Here is a 16,904-nt window from a genome sequence, read left to right as displayed (position 1 = left end):
CCTTGTCTAAGGGCAGAGTTCCTTTGGTGGTCAGAGGCCTGCTACCACAACAAAGGACTCTCTCACTCTACCCCCTTGACACCCAAACCCTAACAGACGCATCAGACTAATGCATGGGGGACTCGCAGGGCAGTGCATTCAGGGCAAATGGAACCCAAAACAGATGCACCTGCTTATCAATCAAATGTTAGCTGTACAGAATGCACTTGACAGCCTTCAAAGACCTTATTCTTCCAGCACAACTGTTGGTAAAGACACACCACCACAGTTATGTGGTACATAAGCAGGGGGGGGGGGACCTATTTCCTACCCACTCTGCAGACTAGCTGTGGCTCTGTGCAGCACGCCTTTGAGCTAACAAGTGAACCTGCAAGCTCAATTCCTGCCAGATAAACTAAATTCACTGGCAGGCAACTTGAGCCGAAATGTCATGGACCCACACAAATGGAAACGAACTCAAAATATTCAAGCTTTTGAACAAATGGGGGGGACACCAGAGGTAGACCTGTTTGCCTCCCCTCAGAACTACAGATTGAACAAATTCTTCACCAGAACTCCCCACAGTCAAGCTTGGAAAGTGGATGCCCTGTCCTTTACCTGGGAAAGCTTCTCAGTTTATGCCTTTCCCCCTCTGCCTCTCCTCTCGAAGGTTCTACTAAAGATCAAATAGTACAAGACAAGGACAACACTGATTACCCCAGGCTGGCCACACCAGCACTGGTACCCCCCTTTTGCACAGTCTGACAGTGCTGCAACCATGGCATCTGCCTCAAACCCCTTTCCTGCTGTCCCAGCAGGTAGGCCAGATTCTACACCCTCAGCTTCAAATCCTGAACCTTGCATCCTGGCTAATTCTCTGAGCTCACCTCTAACAACAGTCAGTAAGCAGGTGCTGGATGTCATTCTTGAGGCAAGGAGGCATAGTACTAGAAAATCCTATTCAGAAAAGTGGAAAAGCTACTGTTCCTGAAGCCAGGCTCGGGGGAATGGGCACAACAGTGCCTAGCTTACCTCATATTCTACATTATTTAACAGAAATGCTCCACAAGGACCTATCTTTCTCTTCAATTAAGATTCATGCCTCTGCCATTTCAGTACATTGTAATACTGAGCCACCCCTCTTCTCTCATCCCCTGCTAAAACAATTCCTTAGAGGGGCCAAAAATTTAAGACCCCCAGGAGAGCTCCTACTCCAGCCTGGGACCTTAACTTTGTATTGGAAAAACTCACTCTTTCCCCCCTTTGAACCAGCGGCTACAGCAGAGTTAAAATTCCTTTCTTGGAAAACAGCCTTACTTCTAGCCATCACTTCAAGAAGTGTGTCTGAACTGCAGGGACCTCATAGCAGTGGGGAACCCTTCATTATCTTCCATGCAGATAGGGTTTCCCTCAGGACTAATCCATCCTTTATGCCCAAGGTGGTGTCTAGTGTGGCTCTAAACCAGTCCATTCATTTGCCTACTTTTTTCCATAATCCTCAAAATAAGGGGGAAAGGATACTGCATTCTCTGGATGTGCACAGACAGCCTAAATTCTATTTGGACAGAACTAAGCCTCTCAGAAAATCTGACCAGCTGCTAGTTAGTTTGCTGCAGGGGCAGAGGGGAAGGCCATTTCTAAGCAAACCATTTCCAAATGGATAGCCCATTGCATCCATTTCTGCTACAAGCACCATGGAAAAACTATCCCACAAGGGATAAGATCACTTTCCACAAGGGCTACATCTACCTTTACAGCATTTCTCAGAGGAGTCCATACCAGAGACATCCTGGAAGCTGCTACCTGGAGCTCTGTACATACTTTCACTAAGCATTACCACCTGCCTATCTTTTCTAAATCCAGAGCTGGATTTGCCACAGCCATATTACAGGGCCTGATTGCTAGCCCCAGTGCTCTTTAACTGCCTCCATCCTTCCTTAGCTTTGGGAATCAACCCAAATGTGATGACTGCAACAGTGAAACACACAGAACATAGTACAGTTGTGTAGACTTACCATAAATGTAGATGTTTGAGTGTATTGACTGTTGCAGTCCTGGTTACCCTCCCTCCAGCCCCCTGACTTCTCTTGGCTCTACCTTTCCTTCTTGTTTGGCATATATTATATCATGTGTATTTGCTTTTTGCTGGAGGTGTTCCATACCATATAATTGCTTCCTATTGTGGGGGCACCTAACATCTGGGGCAAGAAAAACTGATGTAATGGCATTGGCTGCATGTTTTATACCCCTGACGTCATGGAAGAAGAGACAGCAATCCGATGCAGAAATCTGAAGACTCTGGTATTCAGGCCGGCTGAGGGCTATCTGCAGGCAGATAACCCAAATGTGATGACTGCAACAGTGAATGCACTCAACATCTACATTTATGGTAGGTGTACACAACTGTACTTTCTTTCCTAAATTTGCAAACAAAGGTTAATTATATTGCATTTATTAGATGTTCACAGTCAAATACATTTTTACTTGTATAGAACAAAAGAAATTAGGAAGACAGATCAATTATTTTTGTCCTTTGCAGATTCTAAATTGGGCAAATCAGTTGCAAAGGTAACTTTAACCAGGTGGCTGACTGATTTACATATTTGTCTACAACAAGTTTGGTCTAACCTTACCAAAGCCTTCAAGAGCCCATTCAGTTAGGTCCATGGCAACATCTTCAGTGTTCTGTTGTACGGCTTCCATGGACAATGTGTGGCTGCAACCTGGCCCAATCCTCATACCTTTATCACTCATTGCAAACTGGATCTGGTCTCGAGGGGAAGAGAAACAGTTGGTTCAGCTGTGCTCAGGAATATCCTCCTTTAGAGTCCATCCATATTTTCTGGACTCTCCCAACAGTTGAGCAATGAATGAAAACTGACACTGTCACATAAAGAAGTTATGTGCTTACCATAATGTTCCATCTTTGTTGTCCATTTTCATTCTTCCTCAACCCCCCCCACCACCACCACCAACATTGTTCACAATGGATTTCTGGAAGAAATAGGTAAAATAGACACCACTGTCCTTCATGTTGAGCTCCAGATATGGCTTATTCTGTTAGTATTTTTTCTACTTTATGTAAAATAGCAAACAAGATCTGAGATATGTTAAGGGTTGTTGCGTTGTGTATGGGTGAGCTTGAGAGTTTTTTGATGGGATGTTCATCATGTTTCACTGTTGCAGTCATGACTGTAGGGTTCTCCCCTGCCGGCAGGCAGCCCTCAGTCGGCCAGAATCCCAAAGTCTGGGTCCGGCGTCGGCTGTTCAACCACGCTCCCTGACGTCAGAGCGCCAGGAGTACAAAGCTGACAGCCGACGCCATCTTCTCCAGTCTTTCTTGCCGTGCGGTGATAGCAGTTCGCAAGTGCCGGTCGGCTGACTCCTGACAAATTTTTCTGATATACTTAAGTTTGAAGACTTTCTTCTCCACTCAAAGCTAAGTACCCCGTTGGGGAAACTTTTTTCTTGCTCCACTCCGATGTCAGAAAAAGTTAATAATTGTATTTCATGTGGGAAGCAAATACCTCATAAGGATTTTCATTCTTACTGTATTCCTTGCTTAGGCCCTGACCACGACGTAGCTAGTTGTTGGTTTTGTGCTAGATTCAATCAACGTACAATTAAGCGAAGGTACGATTTTGCTTTTCATTACTTCGGTAGGCGCTTTAACTACAAAATGTCGGACACGGTCCCGGCTACCGGAGTTCACAAACGTCACAAGGATAACGACAGGCCTCCGAGGTCCAAATCTGATAGCGCACAAGCGGAGTCAGCTTCAGGTTCGGCCGTAGTCAGTGAGGCGCTTTTGCAGCCCCTGTCGTCGGCCATTTCAGAACCGACTGCCGAAACGGACTCTCATGAGGAGCCAACCAGGCCTTTAAATATTTCTGTTGCAGGACCTTCGGACAACGCTCCTTCGGATGGGTCCGGAGCCGCTGTGCAGGTACCGGCTTCCGAAGGGGTTTTCAGGCCTACTCAGCTACTAATAAAGGCAAAGACAAAGGCAAAGACTCCTTCTAAATCAAAGGCTTCAACACAGGTCTCTTCTGAACCGGCTCCCAAGTCACAGAAACAGTTACTCAAGATGGCGGAGGATTTACTTACTTTGGGGAAACTTTGCATGAAATGAGGGAACATTTCCACTGGGAAGGACAGGAGTATTCGGAATCCAAGAAAAGACTGAGGGAATTTCTTCTTCCCCAACATAGACCCCTGGCTATTCCTCCTGTTTTGGATATTGTGGATGATGCCTTTTCGGAGGCTAATTTAACCCCTGACTCTCTTCCTCCTGCTCCTGTTAAGCCTGATAGATATTACAGGGTTCCTGATTCCCATTAGTTTTTTTTACAAGAACCCTTCTGCTGACCCTGAAACCATTTCTCAGGGTCCTAAGGGGGTTAAGGCCGCTTCTGCCAAAAATCCCATTCCTACTGAAAAGGATTCTCGATCCTTAGAAAGATGGGGCAAAAAGGTGTACACTTCTGCTACTTTGTCCATTAGGGCTTTAAACTGTCAGTTTCATATGTTTAAATACCAGCAATTTCTCTTGTCTGTCTTAAAACAAAAGCTTACTTCCATTTCTGCCTGTGCAGATGATAAGGAATTACATGACTTTATTGCATGCCTCTGAACAGGTTGGGAAGCATGGTTTACACTGTGGATTTGATGCCTTGGAGGCTTCTTGTAGGGCTGCGGCCTCTGGCACAGTCATTAGAAGGCATGCATGGCTAAAGGAACAAAATTTACCTGAACAAGTAAAGGCTAAATTATTGGATGCTCCTGTTCAGCATAATGTTTTGTTTGGATCAAAAGCTGAAGAGGTGATTAAAAAGATGGAGGATAAGGCGAAATCCATGCAAACAGTTAAAGATTTCTTACAAGTACAGCCACCTAGATGTAGCAGGAATTGGCCTTCAAAAAATTGGTCCTTTCCCACTTCAGACAGGCCTCAGAGGGATAGATATAGACGTTCCAGAGGGAGGCCTCAAACACAAGCTGCTTATAGACCAAGACAGTGGACTGCTTCCACCCCTAGAGGAGGAGAGGACAGGTCACAATCTCAAAGGAAACAAACTCAATGACTCCCTCTGTTGGGCTACAGGAACTTCTTGCCTGGAAGCCCCTCTCGGAGGAAAACTCTCTTTTTTTATCAAAATTGGACTCAAATAACCCAAGACAAATGGGTTTTGGATGTGGTTTTAAGAGGTTACAAATTCCATTTTCATACCTTGCCAAGGCCAAGTGGATGGCCAGACCTTCCAAAACATCAATGGACGGAGGCCTTAAACCAGGTAGAAGCTCTTTTGGCTATGAATGCCATAGAACTGGTTCCTCTTTCAGAGATGGGAAAAGGTTTTTATTCAAGGCTCTTTCTAGTCCCAAGGAAGCAAAACTCATGGAGACCCATTCTGGATCTGTCGGTCTTGAACACCTTTCTAGTGATTCCAAAATTCAAGATGCTTACTCTACAGCAGCTACTTCCAATGCTGTCCAAAGATGCATGGATGGTAACTTTGGATTTAAAGGAGGCATATTTACACATTCCCATCAGGCAGGATCACAGAAAATACCTCAGGTTCAAGGCCAGATGGAGGCACTTTCAATTCTCTGCACTGCCCTTTGGATTGTCTGTTGCGCCCAGGGTCTTCATCAAATGCCTGGCTCCAGTGGTAGCTTACTGCAGACTCAAGGGAATTCAAATTTACCCTTATCTGGACAATTGTCTAATTCAGGCAGACAGCAAGGATGTCTTACTCCGGCATCTAGAATTTGTACAGAACCTCCTCAAGTTCCTGGGATTCTCTGTAAACATAAAAAAGTCAAATTTGACCCCATCACAACAGATAACTTTTCTGGGTGCACTTCTAAACACCACAACCCAGATGTCATTTCTGACATCCGAAAAACAATTACAGCTGGCTTCAACTTTCAGAACCTTGGCAACTCTAACTCAACTATCTGCAAGGAAATTCCTGCAGGCTTTGGGTTGCATGGCCTCCTGCATCCTTCTCGTACCATATGCAAGACTACACATGAGGAAAATACAGTGGTACCTAAAAAGTGTATGGTCTCAGCATTGCCACAGTTTAGACATACTGACCTCCGTCCTTCCTTGCCTTCAAAAGGAATTTCTTTGGTGGTCCAGGGCATGTGCTCTGAACAAAGGGAAGCCCTTCCGTCTGCCTCCTGCCTCTCAGATTCTAACCACGGACGCCTCGGATTATGCTTGGGGAGCCCATTTTCAGGGCAATTGTTTGCAGGGCCTTTGGACAAAGGATCAGAAGCACCTGCATATCAATTTGAAGGAAATGGTAGCCATTCAGAAAGCTCTATTGGCCTTCAGGAATATTTTACAACCAGGACAACTGCTAATACGGACAGACAACACCACAGTTATGTGGTACATAAACAAGCAAGGGGGATCTCATTCCTACCCCCTTTGCAGACTAGCCATGGATCTATGGAACACAGCTCTAGCTTGCAATCTGGATCTTCAAGCTCAGTTTTTACCAGGGAAACAAAACTTCCTGGCAGACAGTCTGAGCAGAAACCTTTCGGATCCACACGAGTGGATGCTGGACACCAAAATATTCAGGATGATAACAGCAGTCTGGGGATGTCCTCACATAGACCTCTTTGCATCCCATCTCAATCATCAACTACAGAATTTTTGCACCAGGACTTTCCACAGAGAAGCATGGAAAGTGGACGCCCTGTCATTCAGTTGGAGGAACCTCTCGGTATATGTTTTTCCGCCTCTTCCTCTTTTTCCACTTCTTCCACGGGTTTTATTGAAGATAAAACAGGACAAGCCCAAGATGATAATCTTGCTTGCTCCAAATTGGCCTCGGCAGTTTTGGTATCCAACTCTAAAAAACTTATGCCTGGAGCCCCCTTGGGTTTTACCTCAGTCTCTGAACCTTCTGTCCCAACATCAGGGTCAGGTTCTACACTCATGTCAGAACTCTCAGCCTGGCGGCCTGGTTAATCCAGGGCCTTTGATTTCTTCTTTACTGCCCAAGCAGGTTATGGATGTCATTTTAGAAGCCAGACGTCCTAGCACTAGAAAATCGTATGCAGGAAAATGGAAAAGATTTTGTTCCTGGATGCAGGCTCAGGATTCTGATCCTCTTCTTCCTAACATTACTTTAATTTTACTTTACTTGACAGATCTCTTACATAAGGGTCTCTCTTTCTCTTCCATTAGGATACATGCCTCTGCTATTTCTGCTCATTATAATACAGACCCTCCCATCTTTTCCCACCAGCTCATGAGACATTTTCTCAGAGGAGCTAAGAACTTAAGACCTCCTAGATCTCCTCCCATTCCTGCTTGGGATCTTGACTATGTTTTGGAAAAACTAACCTTGCCTCCTTTTGAGCCGGCTGCCTCTTCTGACTCCAAGTTTTTATCTTGGAAGACAGCTATACTGTTAGCTCTAACCTCTGCCAGGAGAGTTTCAGAGTTACAAGCTCTTATGGCTGTGGAACCATATATTATTTTTCATCAAGACAGGGTATCTTTGAGGACTAATCCTACCTTCATGCCTAAGGTGTTTTCCAAAGTGGCTTTAGATCAAACTATACACTTGCCAATTTTTTTCCCCACTCCTCAAAATAAAGGGGAAAGGATCTTACATTCCTTGGATGTACACAGACAACTACGTTTTTACCTGAACAGAACCAAGGACATCAGAAAATCAGAAAAATTGTTTTTTTCTTATGCTTCAAGTTCCCAAGGTAAAGCCATTTCAAAACAGACCATTTCTAAATGGATTGCTCATGGAATCAGATTTTGTTATTCTTACCATGGAAAGCAAATCCCAGGGAGTATACGGACTCATTCTACCAGAGCTGCTGCCACTTCTGCGGCCTTCCTCAGGGGAGATCCTACCAAGGACATTTTGGAAGCTGCTACTTGGAGTTAGTGCATACATTTTATAAGCACTACAATCTACCTCTCTACTCTAAATCTAGGGCAGGCTTTGCCTCTGCAGTCTTGCAGGGCCTTTTAGCCGCCCCTTCCTCTTTATGACCACCTCCCTTTCTTTCAGCTTTGGGATTCTACCCTACAGTCATGACTGCAACAGTGAAACATGAACATAGTACAGCTGTGTACACCTACCATAAATGTAGATGTTCGAGTGTTTTCACTTTTGTAGTCTGGGTTTCCCTCCCTCCTGTCCCCTCTTATTTTTACTTTTGTGTATTTCCTTTTTTCACCATTCTTCTGAGGTGTATTTGCAAAGGTTATGGGACCTATTTCATTTTGGGACTCCTGACATCTGGGGCAAGAAAAACTGGAGAAGATGGCGTCGGCTGTCAGGTTTGTACTCCTGGCGCTCTGACGTCAGGGAGCGTGATTGAACAGCCGATGCCAGACCCAGACTTTGGGATTCTGGCCGACCGAGGGCTGCCTGCCGGCAGGGGAGAACCCTACAGTCATGACTGCAACAGTGAAGACACTCGAACATCTACATTTATGGTAGGTGTACACAACTGTACTTTATAGTAACTGCAAAGCTGGATCCAAGGATCGGATCCGAACCCAGCAGCTGAAGAATGAAAATGGACAACAGTTATGGTAAGTACTTAATTTCTTTTTTTATCTTTATTTTGACACGCATGATTGACTGCTATGTTAAAAAAATGCATCTTAGCTAAAACATGGTACTCTTCATTTTCAAACTGTTTTGCTCATTCTGTGGATTTTCTTTGTAGAATGGCGAGTGGGGGAATCTTTAGCGACTTCAGCACGTTCTTCATGAAGTATTGAAGCGAATTTCTCAAACTGTTTCTGGGAGTTCTTCCACTTAGTATTCCTTCTGTTGGTTCTGTTTTCATATTGATAATTGTTTGATATCCCGTTTAGTTTCTCTTTTATTTATTTTTGCTGGAAGACCATTTATATTTTTTATTCTGCTGGGCCTAGCCAAGTCCTCCTTTTCAGTCTTTTGCTTATTGCATCTGGCTAGCTAACTTTGCTATTTTGTGCGCCTGTTGATTTTGTGCCATACCAAAAATAATCAGTATTTATTTTACCTTCTCTGAGGGTCTGCCTTTTTATTCTCAAGTATTCGTTTATGAATCTGTCACGGTCATATTTTTCAGTATGAGAAAAAAAGGTAGCATTTTTAAAACTAATTTATCAAACTGCCAAGCCAAGAGCGCATATTATTCTGCCATTTGCCTTTATGTACATAATGATTTCAGAGAATGGTTCAGGGAATTGTAATTTTACTTTTACAGAGCTGCACTGCATTTAACATTATATCTACTAGTAAATTTACTGTTTTAAGTTTCATTTCAGAATTTCTTCCACAAGAACTGAAAATGTTTTTTTTTTTACAATATTGCATTTAAATAGGGCTACTGCTAACTGATGCTAGTAGACATTAAGACAAGATGTGCTCCCTTAGGAGGACTTTCTGTTATGAAAAGCTGCCAGGACAACTGTCATTGAATATTAACTCAGATTTGATCGGCATCTGTTCAAATCTTTCTTTGATATCTGCTGGAATGGTTTAGCACCTCCATGCATTAATACTGGAATATGGCTGCATTACCTAGTTTATTTTAATTTTTTTATTTAGTTATTGGTGGGTCAACTTTGCTTCCTTCCCTAAAACACATACTGGAAAAGAGCAGCCTTGGCACCCTTCTCTGTAATGTAGTTCCAAGGGGTTGTCAGAAATGTAAATGCGCTCTGTTTGGTCAGCTTCTCTCACCAAGGTTATCTGCCTCAGAAATGTAAATGTGCTCTGTTTGGTCAGCTTCTCTCTCTCAAATGAACTTCAATCATTTGTCTGGAAATAACCAAGTACCTTCTATATTACACTGTAGTTTTATAATCTTTTTCATAACATTCTTTAAGATGATGTAGCTTAAAAAGTATTCCCGATTTAAGACTAATGTGTAATTTATTGGAGTTATATAGATCTAAAAGTGGAAAAGAAATTACATTACCCTTTTCCCTGTTATTCAGCGTCGAACGTGTTGTGTAGCAGAACTTGAAGCTATGGATGACAATAACTCAACTGACAAAAGAATTGAGAGCCTGGAGACTGAGATAAATCTCAGGTATAGTAAATTACATTTTGTTTGGTTATAATAGCAAGTGTTTGTGTTATGATCTTTGTAGTAAGTGAATGCTTTCAGAAAATTGTTTAAATAGCTAGATGATGACTGCAGTGAATTGTTGATGCAATATAAATTCTTGTCCTTTTTTCCTTCAGTGTGATTATTGATGCATTCATGTACTGTATACTTGAACTATCCTACCATAATTTTAGATTTTCATGTACAGTATCATCTAAAGTTGTCCACGGCATTGATTTTTCACTCTGAAGTATTCAGCCATAATTTTTTTTTATGAATCCTTGGCAAAGGAAACTGCAGCTGTTACTGTTAATATTCTCTCTTGTCCATATTATTGTAAGACTATTCAAAGATTCCTACCATCTTGCAACATGCTGGCCCCAATGTTTTGATAAATATTGATTATGCAGTGACCCCCCCCCCCCCATTAATATTCCAAAACATGTGTGCTGATTGCCAGCGTGCCCGTTGTAAATCCCACAATATACCAATGGAAAAAGATCCGGTCGCCCAAACTTTTTTCCGTTGGTATAAGGTGTCCAAAACTTTTTTTTTTTATTAAAAAAATAAACGGAGCAACAGAGACTCTCTTCTCCATTGCTTCCATTTCAAAGGTTCATAGGTTAGTACTAGGCTAACTGCCATTGCGAACCATTGTAAGCCTAGCCACTTATCCCTTATAAGACTCCAACCCTACACCTTGCGTTTGTAAAGCAAACACCTTAACCATTAGGCCACCCTCCCAACCCCTGGTTTTGCATTGATATACTGGGTGTGCGTGGGAACGCAAGTCCCATATGCATGAGCAGTATATCAACACATGGAAGCAGTATAGCACCACTGGCGGATGAACAGTAATGAGCCGTTATACAAAGACATTATTTAAGAAAAGTAAGTAATTTTTTTTCTTAAATAATGTCATTGTATAATAGCAATAACCACCTCTCTGGTTGTGGTATATTGAAGATATACCCATTTTCAGGTATGAACACAATCCAAAGGCAGAAAGTGCACTTAACTTAGCATTATGCTGTATGTTTACTGCATGTGTTTTCTTCACATACATGCAGTAAACTTACAGCATAATCTATAATACAGTTAAGGAAAATGGATGTTTGAGATTGACAGTTGCTCATCACCTAAATAAACCTGCATGCACAAAAAAAAAAAATCATTACCAAAGCAAAACTCTGGAGAGTGAATTCACAGCAGCACAGAGGCAGATCAGCAAAAATGGTACATAATTCATTGTTATATCTTCCTGATGTTCTGTTTTGTGTTTTAACTTTTTTGAAAGTCAGTTGTCCTTGAATTCACAAGTAGTATATACCCCTCTAGTTGGGTAGCTTTCGAAAGACATGCATCTGTAAATGGGCGTGCCTTTGTTGAAGGTTGAACGTTGAGCTGGCACCTCAGCATTTCGTAAAAATCTATTACCAATCATTAGCGGACCGGAGTTCTGCTGTGGTGACCCCTTACCGGGAAAAGCCGAAAGACGAACAATTCTAGTTGACAAGTTGCCACTTACTTCTTGGGGAGTGAATTAAAGCGCTACTGTAATAAAGATATCAGTTCTAGCAGCCATTCAGATGTTGAAATGCCACTGCAGGCTGCTTTTAAGTCTTCTGAGACAGGGATATGCAGTCTGGTTAGATTCATTGCACCCCCACCACCACCGCCACCACCAAGCACTAATCGAGCTGGACAGTGGCCTGCCTTAATTTCACCCTGTATTGCTTCCATTACCACCATCTCATTTCATTTTTTATTTTAATCAAACTCTGTCATAGAAACAAAGAAGGTGAGATTACTACTGGCATTTTTCTTGAACAGTAAGCATTCAACTCCAAGAATTTGCTGAAGGTGGACATCCATCTTCAGTTCTGATTTCCAATGCTTTTACAGTTGTCCCCAATAAGCTGAATATATCTTCTGCTATAAGCAGTGGGTTCAGCGTGCAGTCTGAAAGGAGGAGCTGGATGTACTGATCAGTTTTTTTTTTTAAATTAGCCTTTTATTCTTTTCCAGGTGACTTCCAGAGAATAAATGCCTGCTTTGGCAACTCTTCTGCATTTTATTTTGTACTGTATTGTGTAAAGTATTACCTAATTTGGCTATTAAAGTTTTAAGATTTTTGAACTGGAAGATGTGAATGTTTCAAGGTCCACGACTGCTGTTAATGCTTGGAGCACATGAATGAAGAATGCAGCTTGTGAGCAGGTAATGCAAGTTACAGAGCTAAAAGAGCTGTCTGCACAATTACCTCAGCATCATTAGAAACTTGAGAAATACAATAATAAAACTGTTACCTGTTGGGTGAATAAGAAGCATGTGATTTCAGGTTCTAGAAGCCTTGGTGCAGAAAACTCTGAGACTGCTTACTTCAGCTTAAGGCATGACTACTTATCTGAATTCTTCAGTCAGACTTGCCGTCAGTGGTTTCAGCAGTGAGCAGATTGGCAAGAAGCCTATTACTCAGCAGGCCTGTGCTTGTAGTCAAAAAGGTTCTGACTCTGGATGTAGCTTTTTGTCTTTCGGCTTTTCCTGGTTAGGGATCGCCACAGTGGAACTCCAGTCCGCTAATGATTGGCAGTAGATTTTGCGTGCTGGCTTGCCAGGCCTAACACACAACCTTCAACGAAGGAACGCCCATTCACGCATGTCGCCACACAGAAGACGCTCTGAGAATCGAATGGGCAACGTCTAACTGAGGCGACAACGCTAGTGCAGCATCACCGCCGCAGTCTGAATCTGGGTGTAGCTATACATTATAAATCCTTGGTCATAGGGTTGGTAACCATCCGGAATTCTGTTGGACTGTCCGCAAAATGGAGGCTGCACTGTATTGTCTGGGAAAAATAACATCTTTTCTTTTAATTAAAAAAAAGTTGTTTTTTTTTAAAGGGCGTTCTTGAAAGCCCTTTACGTCCAGTAGCACAGACACAGAAGCTGCGATTGTTTACGTCTTCGTGTTCCATGTGGGTGGAAATTACATTCCAGTCGACATTTGAACAGCACAGTGGCTGCATACCCCTACTAATAGTCAGACAAGTGAGATGTGTGTGTCTGTGAAAATAGTTGGAGCAAGTCCTGGTTATTAAGATTGCACTAGAATGTACTGGGCTCAGACTGAGGTGAACAATGTCTTAGGGAGTTATTGATAACTCTTCAGTAGCAGGTGGCGTAAAGCTTATTTAAGTATGGTAGGTGTCCGTCATAACCCTAGACAATAGTGTGTGTTCGCCATAAGCACTAATGACGAGGCATTCACCCCTTGCACACACAACAGGTACCAGTGGTGCAGATTTAGGCTTTGTAACTCCTACAGTTGACATAATTTGGTGAAACTTTATAGGATTTAAGACACATTGATCGAATTGATGAAGTGAATCTCTGGAGAGAATTGACAGCAGCTTACCTCTCAATGCTCCCTATTTTTCATGGAGGTTCCTGGTTTTGGCTCAAAATGTAGATTTGAGCCTCATAATCCTTCCTAAAACTTGTGATTTAGGGAGAAAAGGTGGTGGATTATACTTAAAATAATGGCTTACTAAATAATGGCAATAATTAGATTACAGACTCTTACTTCAGAGAAAGCATAATGTGAAGTTCGATCTCGCCATTTTGTTCTTGCACGTGGGTTCGGAGCAGATTCCTCTGCTCAGAGTTGGCCGCTTTTCAAGCTCAGACTCTTAGAGAAGCTCGAGACCTAGTGTATATCTCATGATGCTCTACTGTATATCCCCAGATCTAGTTTGCCACTGCAATGGATCTACAGCTCGTCGGAGGAAGCTCGGGCCAGTGACTTATTTTTTCTATATTTATAGAAGATTTTTCTGAATAATAGTATTTTGTATTGTTAAAATAGAAGTGATATTCTACAGTATTAGGCTATAGCCTGTTTGTTTAGCTCTGGTTAAATTTTTTGAAGCATTTCTCTTCAGATCTTTTTAGGCCTCTCATCTGTTTGGGCGTGATAGGGCTCTGTCAGCTCTTGTGTGTGTGCTCTCTTTTCTTCCTCATATAATCTTAGGTAGTTATATATATATTCTGACATATATCCTGTAAAAAGCTTACTTAGTGAAATAAGTATTGTAGTTAATATTTAGATCGATAACTGTTGTGTTTTTGCTATTATACTGAGAATTCATGGACCTGAATTTATATTGTTAACATGTCAGAAAAACAAGTCAGGATTCAAAAGGTGTGAGCATGGTAAAAAAAATGTCTGTTACAGACAACCACTCCACATGCATGTACTGTTTGGGTTCTGTTCACCTACAAGAGGTGTGCTCTATCTGCCACTCCTTTAGCGCCAGGGTTCTCTTGGAAAGGCGCAGGAAGCTGGTAGGTAGGGCACTTCTGAAGCCTGAATTTCAGGCTTCTTTAGACGAGGCCGACCTCTCTTCCAAGGCTTCGAAGGGGACAAAGTCTTCCAAGGGATCCTCGGAGCCCAAGTCATTGGCTCAGAGTTCCTCTGGTATGGTTTGTGCATCGGCTCCACAGCCCTTGGAGCCGTGTATCGATCCTTTACCTTGGAGCCCAGTTGTGGATCCGATATTGGAGACTCCTCAGTCTCCAATTCTTCAATCGGTACCATCTTCGGCTCCTTCGACCCATCCCTCGACACATTCTTCGAGGCTTTCTGATGTGGACCTGGACAGAGTGGTTGAGGCTGTTAGAGAACCCGGCCCTGGCCAAAATTCTGTCCACTTCAAGCCACTTAGCTTCGAATCCTGAAACCCCAACCATAATTTCTTCCCCTTCTCCTCCGAAGCCAATCGAGCTTTCGGAGGTGGGCCAGACGGAACAGATGTTGGTAGAGCCCTCTGAGCCGAGGTTTGATCCACCTCTCTCGGCTCCATCGACCTTGATCTCCTCTGTTCCAACCGGGGAGTCTCGGGGCCGACAGTCCCTCGCTGGCTCCGGGTGGAGAGTTGGACCGATACTTCGGTTTTGACCCTTCCCCTTGGGGCTTCGGTGCAGTCCTCTGGATTGGAGCGGGGGGTCTCTGCTCGGGAAAGCTGCCGGCCTCTTCGGAGCCGACAGACTTCTTGGACCGGGATTCTGGTGCCTTCGATGCCATGAAGAAGGTCATATCTGCTAAGACCACTACCTCCTTGGATCTTTCTTCCCCTCCCCCTAAAGGGCCTCGATGTTCATCGTGTTACACTGCTGCAGTCATTATACTTGGGTTATCTTGCCGTCAGGCGGTCTCGCAGTCGGCCAGAGTTCCAAAGTCTTGGTCCGGCGTCTGTTGTGTCGCCTCCACTCTGACGTCAGTGCGACAGGGGTATATAAGATGCAGCCGACGCCATTTTCTTCAGTCTTTCTTGCTGTGCGGTGCCCGAAGCAGAAGCAGTTTGCAAGTGCCGGTCGGCCGACTCCTGAGATTTTCATTCCGAATCCAGAACCGAAGTCTTTTAAAAAAGCTAAGTACCCCGTTGGGGAAACTTTTTCTTGCTTCAGACTGATGTCAGTAAAAGTTATTAACTGTATTTCTTGTAGGATAAGGATTTCCACTCCTATTGTATTCCATGCCTAGGCCCTGACCACGACGTCACTGGTTGTCGGTTTTGTGCTAGGTTTAAGCAGCGCACCATTAAACGTCTGTTTGATTTTGCCCGACATTATTTTGGTAGAAAATTCACTTACACCATGCCGTCGGAAATTCCGACGACCGCAATGCATAAAAAGTGCAAGGACAGGCATCCAAGGCCCAAAACGGGCGACGAGGCCTCTTCTAGGCCAGTCGCCAGTTCTCCAGTTTTCAGCGAGGTGCCTACGCAGCCCCTGATGACCGCTTCCACAGACCGCCTCCGACTCCCACGTGGAGCTGGCTGGGCCTTCGGCTGCATTAGGCCTTCAGTTTACCGATCCTAAACCTACAGAGGAAACCGAAGTAGCTGAGCAATCCACGGCTACAGAGGGTTTTTTCAGACCTACCCATTTAACTATTAAACCCTCTGTTAAGTCTAAGCCCCCCTTAAAGGCTAAGAAACAGACACAACTCTCTCCAGGACAGGCTTCCATGCCTAAAAAACAAATGCTAAAAATGGCCGAGGACCTAATCACCCTGATCAGGGGGTCCCATCCCCCTCCTGATAAAAGGCCCAGGCAGGATGCAGACTATGAATCTTCTGACCAGGTGTCCATTTCCTCTGACTCTTCCTCGGACCTAGGATATTCTTTACCCCCTTATGAGGATTCTTATGCTGAGGAATCAATTCCATCAGCCTCTCCGCCTGAGGATTACTCCTTTGGGGGAGACCTTACATACCATGAGAGAGCATTTCCATTGGGAAGGCCAGGATTACTCAGAATCCAAGAAAAGATTCAGACTTCCTTTTATTGCCGCAATGCAGACCCCTTTCTATCCCACCAGTTTTAGACATTGTGGATGATGTGTACACTGAATCCAGTTTGAATCCTGACTCCTTACCCCCAACTCCAGTTAAACCTGATCGATATTAGAGTCCCTGACTCACAAATTTCTGTACAAAAGCCGTGTTGCTGACCCTGAAACTATTTCTTAGGGACCCAAAGGGATTAAGGCCTCATCAGCAAAAAACCCAGTTCCCTCTGACAGATTCCAGAGCATTAGACAGATGAGGAAAGAAGGTATATACGTCTGCCACTTTAGCAATGAGAGTCTTGAATTGCCAGTTTCACATGCTAAAATAGCAGCAATTTTTTATGTCTCAGTTGAAACAAAAGATGCTTCCAGATTCAGATCCTCCTAACTTAAAAGAAATGCAGGATTTATTGCATGCAGATGAACAAGTAGGAAAACATACTTTGAAATGTGGGTTTGATTCCTTAGG

The 16,904-nt window shown here is 43.4% G+C and overlaps 1 protein-coding gene across 1 annotated transcript in view; it reads left to right on the top strand.

The window, feature by feature from the left end:
* The window catches only part of KIF4A (kinesin family member 4A), a gene marked incomplete in the record, with an annotated part of 2,786,372 nt that overhangs the window by 1,840,559 nt on the left and 928,909 nt on the right, over positions 1 to 16,904 (top strand). Inside the window, 1 exon segment of the mRNA XM_044057419.1 lies at positions 9,968 to 10,062. Coding sequence (XP_043913354.1) covers positions 9,968 to 10,062 — 95 coding nt within the window.

This window comes from Protopterus annectens, chromosome 15.part0, assembly GCF_019279795.1.
Source record: "Protopterus annectens isolate FY-2018-M chromosome 15.part0, PAN1.0, whole genome shotgun sequence".
Taxonomy (NCBI): domain Eukaryota; kingdom Metazoa; phylum Chordata; order Ceratodontiformes; family Protopteridae; genus Protopterus; species Protopterus annectens.
The sequence above is the reverse complement of the archived record's forward strand: the minus strand, read 5'-3'. Positions and strand labels throughout refer to the sequence as shown.